This window comes from Zingiber officinale, chromosome 10B (assembly GCF_018446385.1).
Source record: "Zingiber officinale cultivar Zhangliang chromosome 10B, Zo_v1.1, whole genome shotgun sequence".
NCBI classification, from domain to species: domain Eukaryota; kingdom Viridiplantae; phylum Streptophyta; class Magnoliopsida; order Zingiberales; family Zingiberaceae; genus Zingiber; species Zingiber officinale.
Genome location: NC_056005.1, coordinates 90,355,022 through 90,370,780, shown reverse-complemented (window position 1 = coordinate 90,370,780; position 15,759 = coordinate 90,355,022). Strand labels below are relative to the sequence as shown.

The 15,759-nt window shown below is 40.5% G+C and overlaps 2 protein-coding genes across 2 annotated transcripts; one reads left to right on the top strand and one right to left on the bottom strand.

Annotated features, from left to right (window-relative positions):
- The first annotated feature begins 1,352 nt into the window (after positions 1-1,352).
- Positions 1,353-11,274, top strand: LOC122028809 (kinesin-like protein KIN-14F). The gene is made up of 17 exons (XM_042587725.1): positions 1,353-1,623; positions 2,202-2,365; positions 2,598-2,741; positions 2,840-3,205; positions 4,853-4,921; positions 5,063-5,257; positions 5,858-5,939; positions 6,021-6,116; positions 6,200-6,376; positions 6,736-6,842; positions 7,468-7,646; positions 7,771-7,935; positions 8,794-9,047; positions 9,421-9,584; positions 9,661-9,840; positions 10,396-11,003; positions 11,075-11,274. The coding sequence occupies exons 1-17, from the start codon at positions 1,509-1,511 to the stop codon at positions 11,190-11,192; spliced, it is 3,183 nt and encodes a 1,060-aa protein (XP_042443659.1). The 5' UTR covers positions 1,353-1,508; the 3' UTR covers positions 11,193-11,274.
- On the bottom strand, positions 11,021-15,041 carry LOC122029264 (leucine-rich repeat receptor-like serine/threonine-protein kinase RGI4). The gene is made up of 2 exons (XM_042588202.1): positions 12,245-15,041; positions 11,021-12,157 (listed from the first exon to the last, which is right to left on the bottom strand). The coding sequence occupies exons 1-2, from the start codon at positions 15,039-15,041 to the stop codon at positions 11,715-11,717; spliced, it is 3,240 nt and encodes a 1,079-aa protein (XP_042444136.1). The 3' UTR covers positions 11,021-11,714.
- Positions 15,042-15,759: the final 718 nt, after the last annotated feature.

The following is a 15,759-nucleotide window of genomic DNA, read 5'->3' as shown; positions in this document are numbered from 1 at the left end:
ACGCTTCTCAAAGCATACCTAGAAATGGCCGTGTCAGAAAAGTGCGTCTGACGCCATACCTCAACCGTCTGAGCATATCTCTAACATGACAATGGAAACTTCCACCATACGATTCTCTGTCCGGTCCGGCCGCCAACCATGCTGTTCGTCGGCGACACATGTCTCGAGAAGGATATCACCGGCTGCCCCCTTCGTCCTCTTCTGCTCTTTTTGTCTGTTACTAGCCTGACTGGGAGATATGCAGGGACCCACTATCGTCCGGGAGGGGACGTGTATTGGTCCGAGCAGGAAGGCCGCTCGGCCACATACTCGGACGGGAGTGTCTTCGTTGATTCGCAACTCGTCCAAGCGAACAGGCCGCTCGACGCCTCAACTTTCCTAGGTGGACTCATGAACGTCGGAAACCTAGCTCGCGACCGAGCTATTTCTGCGCCGCATCGGGCACAGTTGTGGCCGATCAGCCAGGTGGCCTTCCGATCGGCCACACCTTTAGGTTGACTATCTTAACTTTGATCTCCATGTGTCATTGACTGCTATTCCGCATGGGACTCCACTTTTACTACCGAATCAGTATATATTATTTGTAAACTGAACTTTATCATTATTTACTGTAGTAAAAGGGTCATCTTTTAATATGCATTTCAGGCCCCGTCGAATATAGATACAGCTCTATATTTTCATCCTCTAATTAAATATAAATAAATAAATTATAGAGACATTTTATCGTTAATATAATGACTCTTAAATGAAAGAAAGACATCTAATAAAATATTTTATACATGTTAAAAATGGATCAAGAGATCTATTAAAAAAATTATATATAAATATCTACTGTGTTCATTTATTTAGCGCTTGACTTTACTAATAATTCATATTAAAATATCCCCTGTAATTTAGTCTTGGAATATGCTATATGTAATAATTTTAATTATTCTAACGTGCACATATCATATCAAACAAACACTGAAAATCTAAAAAAGAAAAAACAATTATAAAATTCATCTTGTTGCTCGACAACTACAGAGAGATAACATGGTCTGAGCGTCAGATGCCGATCGCCAACGGTCGGCCATTTCAAACTCACAAGCCCGCCAGATCGCCAACTAATTCCCATTCGAAAGACCGAGGACCGACGCGTGGCCCCCACCGTTCGCTTTGACTTCGAAACGGAGCTGCTGCTTCCCAATCTTACACCCACGACACCGATCAGGGATCACATGCTTGGGTCGAGAAAAGATGACAGTGGTTGCAAGCGTGTTGGATTTCTATTTGTTCCAAATGCTGCTTGGTGTTCTTGAGCGAGAGGAGATGAGAACTCGGATAACCACCGACCCATCGCATCGCCCTTCCCATTAAACAAGCCCACCGTTGCCATTTCAAATGCGCCTCCCCCGCACGTCACACGAGAACTCCGGCCTCTCTCTCTCTCTCTCTCTCTCTCTCTCTCTCGATCCCCATTGCTTTGGTTGTAAGGGGGATTGGTGAGCATTCGGGGAGCATCGATCGCTATGTCTTCTTCTTCCGGAAAGATTTTAGGATTGAGAGGAGGCCTAGCGCTGAAGGAGCTCCGAGTTGATCAAAGCATCAGCGACGAGCTCGCTCTCAGGAAAGCTGAAGAAGCTGGTGAGTTCTAGACCTTTCCTTCTCTCGGTGATTTTCAATGATCGCAGTTCATCGTACTCTTTGCCCCCTTCTTTGATTCGTCAGAGAAACAGTTCTATTGTTAGCGATCTTTGATGACAAGTAATTGACACTCGTCTAAAAGTAGTTGTCAGTTCTCACAAAAGTATACCTGTGCAGATCTGCCCTTTCCTCCAACATTTAGTTTCGTCTTTCTATGAATCTACATTCTAGGCGTGGAGATGGATGCAGACAAGCAATTGTACATTTCTTGCAATTGTACATTTCTTTTCTTCCCAAGTAACCAATGAAAAATAATTGTGCTACTTTGTAAAATTGATAATGATTCTAGATTTGCTGTATTGATATTGTAACATTATAATCTAAGTAGATCTGTTGAATTTAATTTTTTCACACTGTTATATGTTATTGCCGAAGTAATTGGTTGGGTTATCACAAAAGAAGATAGTATAGCCTTGCATATATACAAAAGATTGCATCAATAAGTGTGTGTGTGTATGCTATTTTCTTTAAACCTTGTATTAATTGCAAATTTATCTTTCTTTTTGAATCAACATTAGCTTCAAGAAGGTACCAAGCGGCAGAATGGCTGAGGCAAATGGATCAGGGAGCAGCCGAAACCCTGCCAAAAGAGCCGACGGAGGAGGAATTCTGCCTGTCTCTGCGCAATGGACTGATTCTGTGCAACGTCCTCAACCTAGTAAATCCAGGCGCTGTGCCGAAGGTTTTCCTCTACCCTTGTCTTTATCAAACTCGCTTTTTCTGTTGCCATGAATTAGTTATCTAAAACCAGAAATGCGCTGGTTCTATTTTCCCTCGCAACACCATCAGAATGATGATATTGGTCACTGATATATCAGTTTCCCGTGATGGAATATTCTGGTCTCTTTTTGCACATAGATTTCCATTTAATGTCTCATAAGTTTGTAAATAATGCATTCTTTGGGTCGGTGAAGGTTGTAGAGAATCCAGTTATTACTGTCCAGTCAATAGATGGAGCAGCTCAATCTGCGATTCAATATTTTGAAAATATGAGGAACTTTCTTGTCGAGGTTAGGAGCATGAAGCTGCTGACATTTGAAGCATCCGATTTAGAAAAGGTCTGTTTGATCGGAACTGAACTAGATATGAAAGAACCAAAGGTGAGCCGGCTGTATAACACTAACAGGATTGTTTTTTTATTGGCATTTATCCGCAGGGTGGATCATCAGCCAAGGTCGTTGATTGTATTCTTTGCCTCCAAGGATATCATGAATGGAAGCTAGCTGGTGGAGTTGGTGTGTGGAGGTATGGTGGAACTGTTAAGATCACAAACATGAGTCGAGGACTCCCTTCCTCACTTCTTAGTGGAAGTTCTGACGAGTCAGTAGATGATTATAACTTGCAAAATAACCAACAATTATCAGAATTTCTACATTCAACCACTGAGGCTACTTTAGAAGACTCCAGATCAACTGATGCCCTTGATATCATCTTTAACCAATTTGGAACCCAACTTATAAAAGCTGTATTTTCAGAAAGTAGTGATGCAGAAGAGTTTCCTGTGAAGGAAAAAGTAGGTAAGGTAATATATCTTTCTATTTGACAAGCCTACATTATTTCTATGGTCATCCATAATTATCAAATCCACTACTGCCTTTACAAAACTGATAACTGTTCTTGATTGATTGCTATTAATAAATTATTTGTTAAAGAAAGAAGTAAATATTGTTTCGATAAGACCAAAATGGACATTGTTGGTACCATGGTTCAAGGTTGTTCTATTTCTTTCACCAGTTCCTTACTTAAGGGTCTCTTGTTCTCACTCAAACTTATTAAAGTCTTCAAGGTCACCCATTGAAATGGTGTGTGTATGCGCGCACACACACACAATTAGTTCCCTAACATGATAAACTATTAGTTTGTCCTCATTTGACCACAATTTTCCATACAAAACTAAACTATAGAGTGTCATAGAAAGCTGGAGATGACTATCCTTCTCTCAAGTTTCCCTCTCATGCCCCCTTTAACTTGAAACCTTCACCTCCAAATAGGTTCGATCCCCATCTCTATCCTTGTGCTTGGTCTCTACGGTGGAGGACTTGCTTCTTCTCTTGATCTATAGCAATTGAGAGATAGAATTTCAATTTATATTCTTTTTTATAAAAAAAAATCCTTTTGGTTCCATTAAACCCAACGCACATTTTTTTAAAACCACATATTTAAATTAAAACAAAAGAATAAACTCAATCTAACCCCAAGATTAACTTCATTCTAACCATGTCACAGTCACATGACTCAAATGCGCTTAATTAAATCCTAAATCCAAATAATTGGACTCAGTTCTAATCCAATTTAATTCTTTAATATATAGGCGAAACTGAATCTCAAATTCAATTTATGGTTAAATTGAAACTCCACATTACCCAATAAATACATTATAGTAATTTTAAAATGTTAAGTTACAGCTTCGAATTAAACTAAATACTAAAGCAATCGTGAAATATGCTCTAAGTTGTTTATTCTTAAGCATGTGCAATATAATGGAAATAACATGTATGTATGTGGGAATGTATATTTAATTTTTGAGATTAAGTATGTATTAGCCGACCCTACCTAGTGAGAACAAAATTGAAATCTCAAATTCAATTTATGGTTAAATTGAAACTCCACATTATCCAATAAATACATTATAGTAATTTTAAAATGTTAAGTTACAACTCCAAATTAAATTAAATACTAAAGCAATCGTGAAATGTGCTCTAAGTTGTTTATTCTTAAGCATGTGCAATATAATGGAAATAGCATGTACGAATGTGGAAATGTATATTTAATTTTTGCGATTAAGTATGTATTAACCGACCCTACCTAGTGGGATAGTGCTTAGTTATTGTTGTTATTAATTATGTATAATTCTCTACTCAGTTTCTTCTATTTTGAAAGTTTATCAACAGTTGTGCGCTATGCTTGTTGTTGGCTACAACATGTTACTGATAATTATATAATAACTATAACTAGTATCTTGTTTGCATAGTAACACCAAGAAATTTCAACAATTTTATCTTTTTTCTATTTTCTATAGATATTATATAAATCGTGTTTCTCTATACCAATGATCAGTTTTACTTCTAATGTTTGGTCAATTGAAAAATTAATTGTGCTACAATTTATTGCCTTTACTCTCTTGCAACTTAAACTCTTTGGACTAATGACTTGGTTTAAATTTTTGTAGTTCATTGATTTGGTGCTTGACCAAGCTGTCAAAGAGTTTTATATTCATCTCATATCACATAAAAATAAGGTAGTATATTGAAGATGGCATATCTTCAGTACACAATTCTGATTCTGTCACAACTTATTGAATAATAGGAGTATAATTACCTTGCTCTACCCTATATTTTTTTTCTTATGTGTATATTGTCTTTGTGAACTTATTCATTAGCTTGGCTTGCTATTGAGGAAGGAAATGAAGAGTGAAAGAAGAACCATGACAAAAGCTCATTTGATAGAAGTTGTTTCAAAGTTTCTCATTGAAAATATTGGTAGCTCATCTCTTTCGACTAAGTTGTACTCGCAGTCTGGTAGACCAAGTAAAGATAAAGAGGACAAACTTGATGATCAACAAAAGTATCTAGAGGTAAAATTAATTAGTAGACAACACCTACAGATTTTGCTTTAAGAATTCTTCTGTATACATCTATGTAATTTCCTTTTATTTCTTAAAAGCCGAAGACAATGGAGACAAATACTTTTTAGATGTTACAATCATTTTTAATAACATGTATTAAGCAATTATTATGTCTTTGTAGTGAGAATAAATGGAATTATTAAAAAAGTAAATTAACCACATATTGGATGCAGAACCTTTTTATTATTAAAAATTTTTAAACAAATTTGTATATGGTACCGATTTGATTATAAACCTGTCAATACAAGTGTGTTAAATTTGAATTGCCTCATAAGTTGTTTCTTCTCTCAGTGCGATAATTATAGGATTCCTTATCAATTAGGATTATTTTGTGAATCTTATTCACCCTATTTACTGAAAATCTTATTCACTTTTTAGATTCTTGTTGATGGTTACTCTTAAAGAAATTTGACCATCTTGGCCAAACCTATCATTTTGAATTCATAGAACATTACAAAAATATGAGGCACTAACTTGTTTTTTGTCCATATAGTCTAGAATTTGTTTCGATGGTTCTTTAGTTACTAAATTTTATATTACATTTTTCAGAAGTTGAAAGTTTCTTTTGGTAAAATGAAAGATGAGGTTGAATGCAAACACAAGAAATGGAAAGAGGACCTTGAAAATCTCGGTAAGAAATCATGATAATAATTTAGATTTTGAAAAGTGATATATCCAATGCACTGATCTCCTTCTCTTGTATCATGACTAGAATGCAATATACAAGGTCTTAAAGCAAACACTTCTTCATATTTAAAATTGCTCGAAGAAAATAGGATGCTTTACAATCAAGTCCAAGATCTTAAAGGTAATTGGCCACTACCATAAGATAATTTTGCATCTTTTGCTTTAGAGATACACAAATCCATGAACCATAGATCTTAATTGCAGGTAACATTAGAGTCTATTGCCGAGTGAGGCCATTCCTACAACACTCCGATAGAAGATCAGTTGTTGAGCATATTGGAGAAAATGGAAATGTTATAATTATGGATCCTAGTAAACAGGGAAAAGATTCAAGGAAAATTTTCTCTTTCAACAGAGCTTTTGGAGCAAATGCCACTCAATGTATGCAAACTTTCAAATTAAATTTATTATACAATGGAATAGGGTTAAGATAGAGCATACCAGTTATCTCAATTAAATTGCATATATGGATATCTTGCTCTATTTATGACATGATTGTATTGTTGCATATTTTTGAATTCTTCATACTCTTCCGTCAATTCTTAGAATAGATTTGTTGGATGAAATAAAACAAGCAGTGCTGTAGCTAGAATCAACATAATGGAAATGAATATTTTAATTTTTTTTATTGCTCAAACTTAAAGTCGTCTTCTATCTGTTTGTTTATCATATCCTTTTGCTGGACTAGGTCATGGGTAACTATTTGGCCTAATGATAATTGGGTTATTTATTTATGGCAGCGGAAATCTACGCTGACACTCAGCCATTGATCAGATCTGTTCTTGATGGTTATAATGTTTGTATTTTTGCCTACGGACAAACAGGATCTGGGAAGACATACACAATGGTATGCTCTGCTGGATGGTTAAATTGCAAAATTATTATGCTACGGCCAATAAATATTCTTGCCAGCACAATTATATAGTATGGACTTATTGAACTACTTAGATGATTTTTTGCATCCTAGCATTTGAAGATTAAATTGGTCTTTTTCTTGCTTGGTTGTGTTTATCGTTTCCAATTTTTGTTCCTCGAGACCAGATCATATGCATTAACAGAATAAGAAGAAACATGTATGATTTTCCATGAGACAATTTTCATCATGTTTTTAAGTACGTTTTGCCTTGTATGAGTTTCTAGACAATTATTTTGATTTTGAATTCACACCCATTTCTTTTGAATTTAGAGCTAATTGAGGTCGGCAAGTTTGCTTCGGTTCTCTAAATATTCAACCAGTAACCATTTATATGTGGCTGGATGTTGTTGTTCTATTACTTGATTATACAGACAAGCTATTTTGTATTTTGCAAAATAAGATTTCTTTTCTAATTATGTCAGCATTCATTATATATTTTGATAGAAAAACTCCTTTTTAACCTTGGTATGCTTGAGGTAACTCCTTCATAGATACTATTCTTCTTCACGCTTATCTTGAAAGGTATAATTCACATTGCTCATTTTTTGCTTCTCAGAGTGGTCCAGATATAAAGTCAGAAAGTACAATGGGTGTGAACTATCGAGCATTAGATGACTTGTTCCATATATCACAGTCAAGACAAGGTATTATCTCATATCAATTGAGCGTTCAAATGATTGAAATTTACAATGAACAAGTGAGGGATCTTTTAGTGGCTGATGGTTCTGACAGAAGATATCCTTTAGGTGTTTCCTTTTCATTAGAGAAATTTTATGCTCAGATTCTGTCGGTTATCTGGAGACAGTAAGTAAGCAAATTTTTTTCCTATCCTAGTTAAACAATCCTGAACTATTCGAACATTAGATATACGGAACTACTCTCAATTAAATGGCCTCAATATTCCCGATGCAAGTTTAGTTGCTGTTACATGTACTCAAGATGTTCTTGAATTGATGAAAGTTGGTCAGAGAAACCGTGCAGTTGGTGCTACTGCACTCAATGATCGCAGCAGCCGCTCTCATAGGTATGTTATTTTAACAAAGAACTAAATGAATATACTAAATGAATATTTTGTTTTGCAGTTGTTATTCTAATTATGGTGTTTACTCAAAGAATGAAAATAGTTGGTGAGTTCCATGTACACATTCAAACTTAAAGAATATGCTGCAAAGACCAAATAGTGAGATCGTTATCTTTTCTTGTCTTCAACCAATCTAATTAAAGAAATAAAGGAACAATTAACCATATATTTGATTGTAAATGGGAAGATAAGTCTGAACATATCAGAATGCTTATTCCTTGAATTTGTTCAAAGAACCTTTTATGCCGCAGAGCTTAATAAGTGAGCTATTTTTCAGCAAAAGTTAAGTTAGAATTGCAACATACAACATATTTGGATGTGGTGATCTACATTTTAGTTAATGGATTTTTCACACATATATATATCAACTTGACTAGCAGCTTGACTCTGTTGTTAAGCTTTCTCCTTTCACACATATATACATTTTAGTTAATGGATTTTTCACCTTTCTCTGTTGTTAAGTAAACTTTAATATATAGAATCATTCTAAACCTAGAAGAAATATAAACTCAAAGCAGCTTCATCAGATTTTAATTTTTGTCATCCTACTTCATAGGATAGTAATAGCAATAGTAGTTGTAGAAGAAAAAGAAGCAGCAGTAGTAATAATAATAGTAACAATAATAATAACTGGTCCTACAGGGGGGCTGTATGTGCTGGGTAGGGACCATTCCTGGAATTACTTTGTTGTTGATACAACACCCACGTATTCTGATAAGCTGCAGAATTATCTTCTAGAGTCCTTTATTCTAATTAATATTTTAGTTGTGAATGCTCATTTTATATTTCTATTTGTTTTAGTGTTTTGACAATTCATATCCAAGGGAAGGAATTAGCTTCTGGTGCGAAGCTAAAGGGCTGTCTTCATCTGGTTGATCTTGCTGGAAGTGAGAGGGTAGACAAATCTGAAGCTACTGGGGATAGATTAAAAGAAGCTCAATACATAAATCGGTCATTATCTGCACTTGGAGATGTTATCTCAGCACTTGCGCAGAAAAGTTCCCACGTTCCATACAGAAATAGCAAACTCACTCAAGTTCTACAAGATGCATTAGGTATAAAAGCTTATCTATTTTTATATACTTTTTCATTTGTTGTTTAATTTGCTTGTCTCTAATGTCTAAGTTCGATAAGTATCTTTGTAGGAGTGATGGGGATATGTTCCCAATGAGATACCCTATCTCCTGCTGCCTATATACATTTAAAATACACCCTCACTGTCTACATAATTACATATGGGTCCATAACATTCTCCTAAGACAATTCAATAGAAACTTAATTTGTTACAAATATATTCAACTCTATGTCCCATAGTGTTTTGGTTAATAAATTTGTTAATTGACCGTTACCACTAACAAAGGGAATGATGATCTATGTATAATGAATCACGGTCTCATAGTGAATTACTTGATGGGAATTATCATGCAGGTGGTCAAGCCAAAACCTTGATGTTTGTTCATGTAAACCCGGAAGCTAATGCATTTGGGGAAACCATTAGCACACTCAAGTTTGCTGAACGTGTTGCATCGATTGAGCTTGGGGCAGCTCAGGTTAACAAGGAAGCTGGCCAAGTTATAGAGCTCAAAGAAGAGGTTGTCTTTCGTCTTGATCATTTTAGATTTAAATATTATATATTTTTTAGTCGCAAAGTGTTACACCTTTTCTCAGATATCGAGATTAAGAACTGCACTTGAGAGCAAGGAGACTGAGCTGAAGCAGTTGAAAATTCAAACACGCCGTATTGGCTTTGAGGTGCAAAAGACAGAAATTAGATCACCATTAGAGCTAAGCGTGAAGAGAAGACCTGAATATTGTCAACAATCAAACCATGAATTTAAAAAACTGGAGGTAACTTGAAAATGATCCAAAATGACTTTACCATGTGCTTTAAATGGATATATTATATTTGGCCATGTTTATAATCATTGTAAAAAAAAATGATGATAAGGAAAACAACCATCTAGCGGGACCAAAAAAAAAAGAAATAGACAGAACTCTATGAGCTTGATTATCCCAGACTGCAGCTGTTGCTTATTATCTAGGAGCTTAAAATGTTGACCAAGTTTATTACTTTTTTTTAGTAATAAGCTGCAGGTTCATTTATCAGAATCTTGAATGGTATGTTTTTTATATTGCTAGTTCTCATTCTTTTTTATTAGACCTTGATCTAAGAGTTAAGGTAGACTCGAGAATTCTTTGTGTCACCAATTGAATTTTAGGCCTTAATAAGTCAAAAGGTAGCTTTATCCCGAATGGAAAAGGATGTTTTGTTTCTCTAAGAAACTCAAAATTTCAGCCAAAAATTTAAGCATATTTAAAGACATAAAGCATCTGTCCATTTTGTGTGAAAGAATAAAAAAATGGATATATCAGCATTTCTTTTTGGATGGTTTTGTTTTGCAGCCAAGAAGCTGCTCATCGGTGAAACAGCAAAACCCCCTCTGCTCCTCTGTGATATCCTCCAGTAAAAAAGTTGGTGCAAAACCTCTTTTCATTTCTGGCGAAAGCTGTGAGTCCACAAATTTGAGGTTCGAGTCGCCTCAAATAAGAAGATCAATATCTGCTGACCGCGCTCCCCTCATGAGGAGAAAGACCAAGGCGGAAACTCCCAGTGAGAGGACGCCATTGAAATTGCAGTTCATGGAGAAAACACCATCAAGCAAATCCAATGCAAATGAGAATTTAAGCCGGTGCTGGGATCCACACGAGATTAGCAATCTGAGAAATGACAGCCCCAAGCAAGCAGACAAGCAATTCAAACCAGGAGTTCAGTTCAGACATGCAGAAATACAAAGAAACACAACTGAGAATAAGCCCAGGGTGAAACAAGAAGAATCAATCAAATTGCAGATGTTTGATACTGATACCACAACAACAATGTTGTCACAGAAGAACTGTGAACCTTCGGAGACAGAAAATGTCTGTACCCTTATCGAGTCCCCTAATGATTGTAATTACAAACTAAAGAAATTTCAGCACAATCCGAGGATATCGCCGAGTGTTAAACTAAGGTAACTTGTTTTTTGTCTACGCCATTTATTTTTCCTATAACTTGCCTAAAGATCAAACTTGCCTGGTTCAGGGCAGAGGAGTTACTGCCGAATGGTAAGAAGGCAAACAATGTGAAGGAACGCTTTAATCCAATGGCACCTGAACTGAGTAGCAGTAAACATTTCCCTCGTGGAAAATTCACGTTGTAAAAGTGCCTGCCATTTTGTGGTTGGTCATAGGTAAACATTAATTGATATTTTTATTATTTTAATAAAAAAAATTGCATTTGCACGTCTTTTAAGTTTTAACACTGTATTCCAGAGAAACCAGTTGGGTTTTTGCCTTGGATTCTATCAGCATTCACTTGATACAAATCCAATTTCTCAATCCTTATCATCTCTTTCTACTCTCCCATCGCCATTACTGTGCATTAATCGTAAGGTTTGAGCCTGAGCCATGAATGACCTGCATTATAGCATTTGGCCAAAGGCAAAATGCCATGGATGGCAGGCTGGCTGGAGAGCGACACACTGATGTTGCCAATTCTCGTTCCGTAGAGTTTTAGCTAGTCAAGTGATACTCCAAAGTTTAGATATCTCATCTCCTCGGTTATTGTGTTGTTTTCATAATTATATTTTACTGCAGTTTGTTTCTCCTCACATGTTCTTTCTAGCGGAAATGGAATACTAACATGTACTTGGAATCGAGCAGGATACAAGTATATATTCTCTTCAGCTAGAGTAATCTGACATTGCAAATGAGCAAGTTGACGAGTCTTGCAGGCCCACTTTATGCGCCGGAGAAGCAGCAGCTGCAGCAACAACAACAGATATCTTCGGCTCGTCGGTTGCCGGGTGCCGGATTTCCGTCAGCATTGCGACGACGTCCTTCATCATCGGCCGGTCGTCGGCCCGGTGGCTGATGCACAGAACCGATATTGCGATTGCCTGCTGCATTTCTTGCCTTTCGTAGTCCGGCCGGCCGAGCAGCCTGGCGTCGAGCAGGTCGGCCGGGTCGCCCTTGCGGCTCAAGTGGTCGCGGACCCATTGGACCAAGTGCATTCCTCCGGGCAGCGACGGCTCCAGCGGATGCATTCCTGTCAGAACCTCGAGCAACACCACGCCGTAGCTATACACGTCGCTTTTCTCTGTTATCCGTTGCGTCGAAGCGTACTCTGTCGAACAAAGACGAAGTTGAAGTTGAAGCAGCAGCAGCTAAAATTGATCCGAATTTTCGTAACTGAAACAGAACAGGGATTCACCTGGAGCTATGTATCCGTACGAACCAGCAATCTGAGGACAGGCCTTGAATTCCAACTTGTGTGAAGCAGCACTGAGCACTCTGGCCAAGCCAAAGTCTGCCAGATATGGCTCGAATCGCGAGCCCAACAGCACGTTCATGGCCTTGACGTCGCCATGCAAGATGGGCGGCACGCAGTCATGGTGGAGGTAGGCGATTGCGTGCGCCAGCCCGAGCACGATCTCGTATCTCGTCTCCCACTCCACCGGTGCCTTCCTGCTCCGGTGGAGCAACCCGCTCAGGCTTCCGTTGGGCAAGTAGTCGTAGAATAAGAGCTTGGTGCTCTGGTTCGCCCCCCAGCCGAGCAAGCGCACGATGTTCCGGTGCCTTATCGTGCTCAGTGCGGCGATCTCGTTGCGGAAGGCTCCGATCTCCGACGACGACCACATCTTCTTGACGGCTAGGGAGTTTCCGTTGGGGATCCCGACCTTGTAGACCACGCCGGAGCTCCCTGTCCCAATCACGTTCGCTGAGTTGAGGCACCGGACGACTTCGTCCACCGAGAAGTCGAGCTTTTGGTAGAGCGTAATCTCCCACTCGTCGGTGGCGGCTTCTCCGTTGGGCGCCATGCGCGAGCGCAGGAGCGCGTAGACAGCCGTCAGCAGCAGCAGCAGAGCGCTGACGCTGAGGAGGACCAACATGGCGAGTTTCAGAACAGAGATCGAGGCTCTGTTCGCCTGCCGGCCTTCTGCCGTTGCGCCGTCGGCGATGAACAATCCCCGGTTGCCTTCGAGGTCGGAGAGCGGGAGCTTTCTGAAGAAGGCCGAGTCGGGCAACTCGCCGGAGAAAGCGTTGAAGGAGACGTTCAGCGTGACGAGATTCTGGAGCTCCGCGAGCGCGGAGAGGTCGCCGGAGAACGCATTGTGGGACATGTCGAGGCAGCCGAGCTTCCCGAGAGCAGAGAATTGCTTTGGAATGTTGCCGGAGAGATGGTTGCAACTCAGATTAAGAGCGATCTCAAGCGCCGGAAGCTCCCCTACCTCGTCCGGGATCTCACCGGAGAAGGAGTTATCGCCGAGGTCTAGAAGTTGTAGCTTGCTGCACGAACCAAGCTGCGACGGGATTAAACCAGAGAGTTGATTCCTCCCCACATTGAGCTTCGTCAGCTCCGGCAACAACCCAATACTGGGGCTCAACTCTCCGGTGAGCCGGTTATCAGAGACGTCTATGAATTGTAGCATCTTCGGAAGGGTCTGCGGCCAGCCTCCGGTGAGAGCATTGGAGTGGAGGTCGAGGAACTCGAGGGAATCGCAACCAGATATTGCCGCCGGGATAGGACCTACGAGCATATTGCTGCTCACGTCAAGAAAATTAAGGCTCTTCAACTTGCCAATCTCAGGCGGAATTGCGCCGGCGAGCCGGTTGCGGTTCAGTCGGAGCCGCAAAAGATTCGTACATTTGCCAATTTCCATCGGCACGAATCCGGTCAATTCATTGGAAAGGAGAAGCAGCCTGGTGAGGTTCTGCAACCCAAATAGCTCCCGGGGAATCGACCCTGTCAAGTTGTTGCAAGAGAGATCCAACGATTGCAAATTCCGACATTGAGCTAAGCCCACCGGGATGCTCCCCGTCAACCTGTTCTGCCAAGCATAGAACAGAGTGAGGTTCTCCATCTTCGCGAAGTCGATTTGGATCTCGCCGGAGAGCTGGTTGTTGTCGAACTGGAGATCAGTGAGCGCGGCACAGTCGGAGATCTCCTTTGGCACAGCTCCGGTAAGCTGATTAGTACTCAACTGAAGCTGCTCCAGGTTGACTAAGTTTCCGAAGCTCCGGGGGATATCTCCAGTGAGATAGTTCACGGACAGGTCGACGAGGACTAACTGCGTGCACCGGCTGAGCTCCGGTGGGATTGAGCCCACCAAGTTGTTCTGCCACAGGAGCAAGCTCTGAAGGCGGGGAAGCTCGCCGAGCTGCGGAGGAATCTGACCGGAGAGCGAATTCTGGTACAGATACAAATTGGTTAGCTCAGTGCAGTTGCCGATCTCTTCCGGGATCGATCCCGATAGAAAAGAGGTATAGATAGCAATCGTCTGAAGCTTTTTCAGCAGTCCGATTGTGGCCGGAAGCTTCCCCGATATGCCGGTTTCGGCCAGGCCTAACATGACCAAGTCGCTGCAGTTCCCGATCTCCGGCGGCAGCGAACCTTTGAGGTTCTTGTTCCCTCCGGCCCTGAAAACCTCCAACTTCACCAATTCCCCGACGCTCGCCGGTATCTTCCCGCTCAAGAAGTTGTCATAGAGAGCCAAATACCGGAGGCTGGAGAGGTTCCCGATGTCGTCAGGAATGGCACCCTGGATCCAATTCGAATCCAGGGCGAGCGACTGGAGCCTGCTCAGCCTGCAAACCTCGGCCGGGATCTCGCCGGAGAGCTGGTTCCTGCTGAGGTCGAGGGAGACGAGTCCGCTGTACTCCCCGAACTGCGCCGGGATCGGACCGGTGAGGTTGGCGCCGGAGAGAACCAGCTGGCTGAGCGACCGGAGCGGTCGGAAGCCGGCCGGCAACGGGCCTCCGAGATCCACCGACTTGAGCACGAGGCTGACGACTTGCATTCCCGAGTCGCAGGTGACTCCCGCCCACCCACATGGATTAACATCGGAAGGATCCCAAGACCGGAGCGCATCCGCAGAGCCGCCGCCGAGGCCCCGCTTCCACGACAGCAGCGCCTGGCCCTGCTCGTCGACGGAGAGACCAGAGAGGAAGCAAGAGGCGACGGAAAACAGAAAAATCAGAGAGGTACGTACGTTGGAAGGCAAGCCCATGAACATGTTGGGATTGGGGAATTGAGGAAGAAGAAGAAGAGTAGGAATCAGAGTCAGAAGGAGCAGCAGTGTGCATGATTTGTTTATAGCAGAAAAAAAGCAAAGGATCTGGATCCAAAGAACATGCTAGCTTTCAAATTTTTTTATATCATCTGATAGTGTTGTTCTTGAGTGCAGGATGGATAGATACAGATGGGCCATGGCAGTAGCTATGCCAGAGATTTAGGCAAAGGAGGTGAGTTTTTTATACATCAGACTCAGAGGCATGTGCAATGGGAGGGTTTCTTATCACTGTCTTTATTCTAACAAGATGATGCCTTTGGGTCCTCTCTCTCGCTAGCTAGTGAGCTCAGTTGCTTTCAGTCTTTTAAGATTTTTCTCCCTCTTCTTCCCTATGTGCATTTTGATCCTCTAGAATACAATGTGTCCGGATCAAAACAGTGTTTAGAGAAAGACAGATTTTGGGGACAGATTAGGTGGCAGATTATTAACATGGGGCAGGCATGATGTTTGTGTGATCAATATATATGCAGAGCATTATGAGGGAGAATGACTGACAGCGGCTAGGTCACATGATAGGACTTGATTCTATCAACTCTGTGCCTTATCTAAGTTGAAATGACCATGTTCTACGGGTACCCAATTAATTTGAGAGGGTCAGATTTACTATAATAAAATAGAGATTAAATTTTGACAGACTCTATTCTTGAAAAAAAAT

Coding starts and splice junctions, on each gene's coding strand:
- LOC122029264 (XM_042588202.1), bottom strand. CDS start 15,041: ATGGGCTTGCCTTCCAACGTACGTACCTCTCTGATTTTTCTGTTTTCC. Junction 12,158..12,244: donor GTACGGATACATAGCTCCAG/GTGAATCCCTGT, acceptor TTTGTTCGACAG/AGTACGCTTCGACGCAACGG.
- LOC122028809 (XM_042587725.1), top strand. CDS start 1,509: ATGTCTTCTTCTTCCGGAAAGATTTTAGGATTGAGAGGAGGCCTAGCG. Junction 7,647..7,770: donor GCTGATGGTTCTGACAGAAG/ATATCCTTTAGG, acceptor AACTATTCGAAC/ATTAGATATACGGAACTACT. Junction 9,048..9,420: donor AGTTCTACAAGATGCATTAG/GTATAAAAGCTT, acceptor ATTATCATGCAG/GTGGTCAAGCCAAAACCTTG.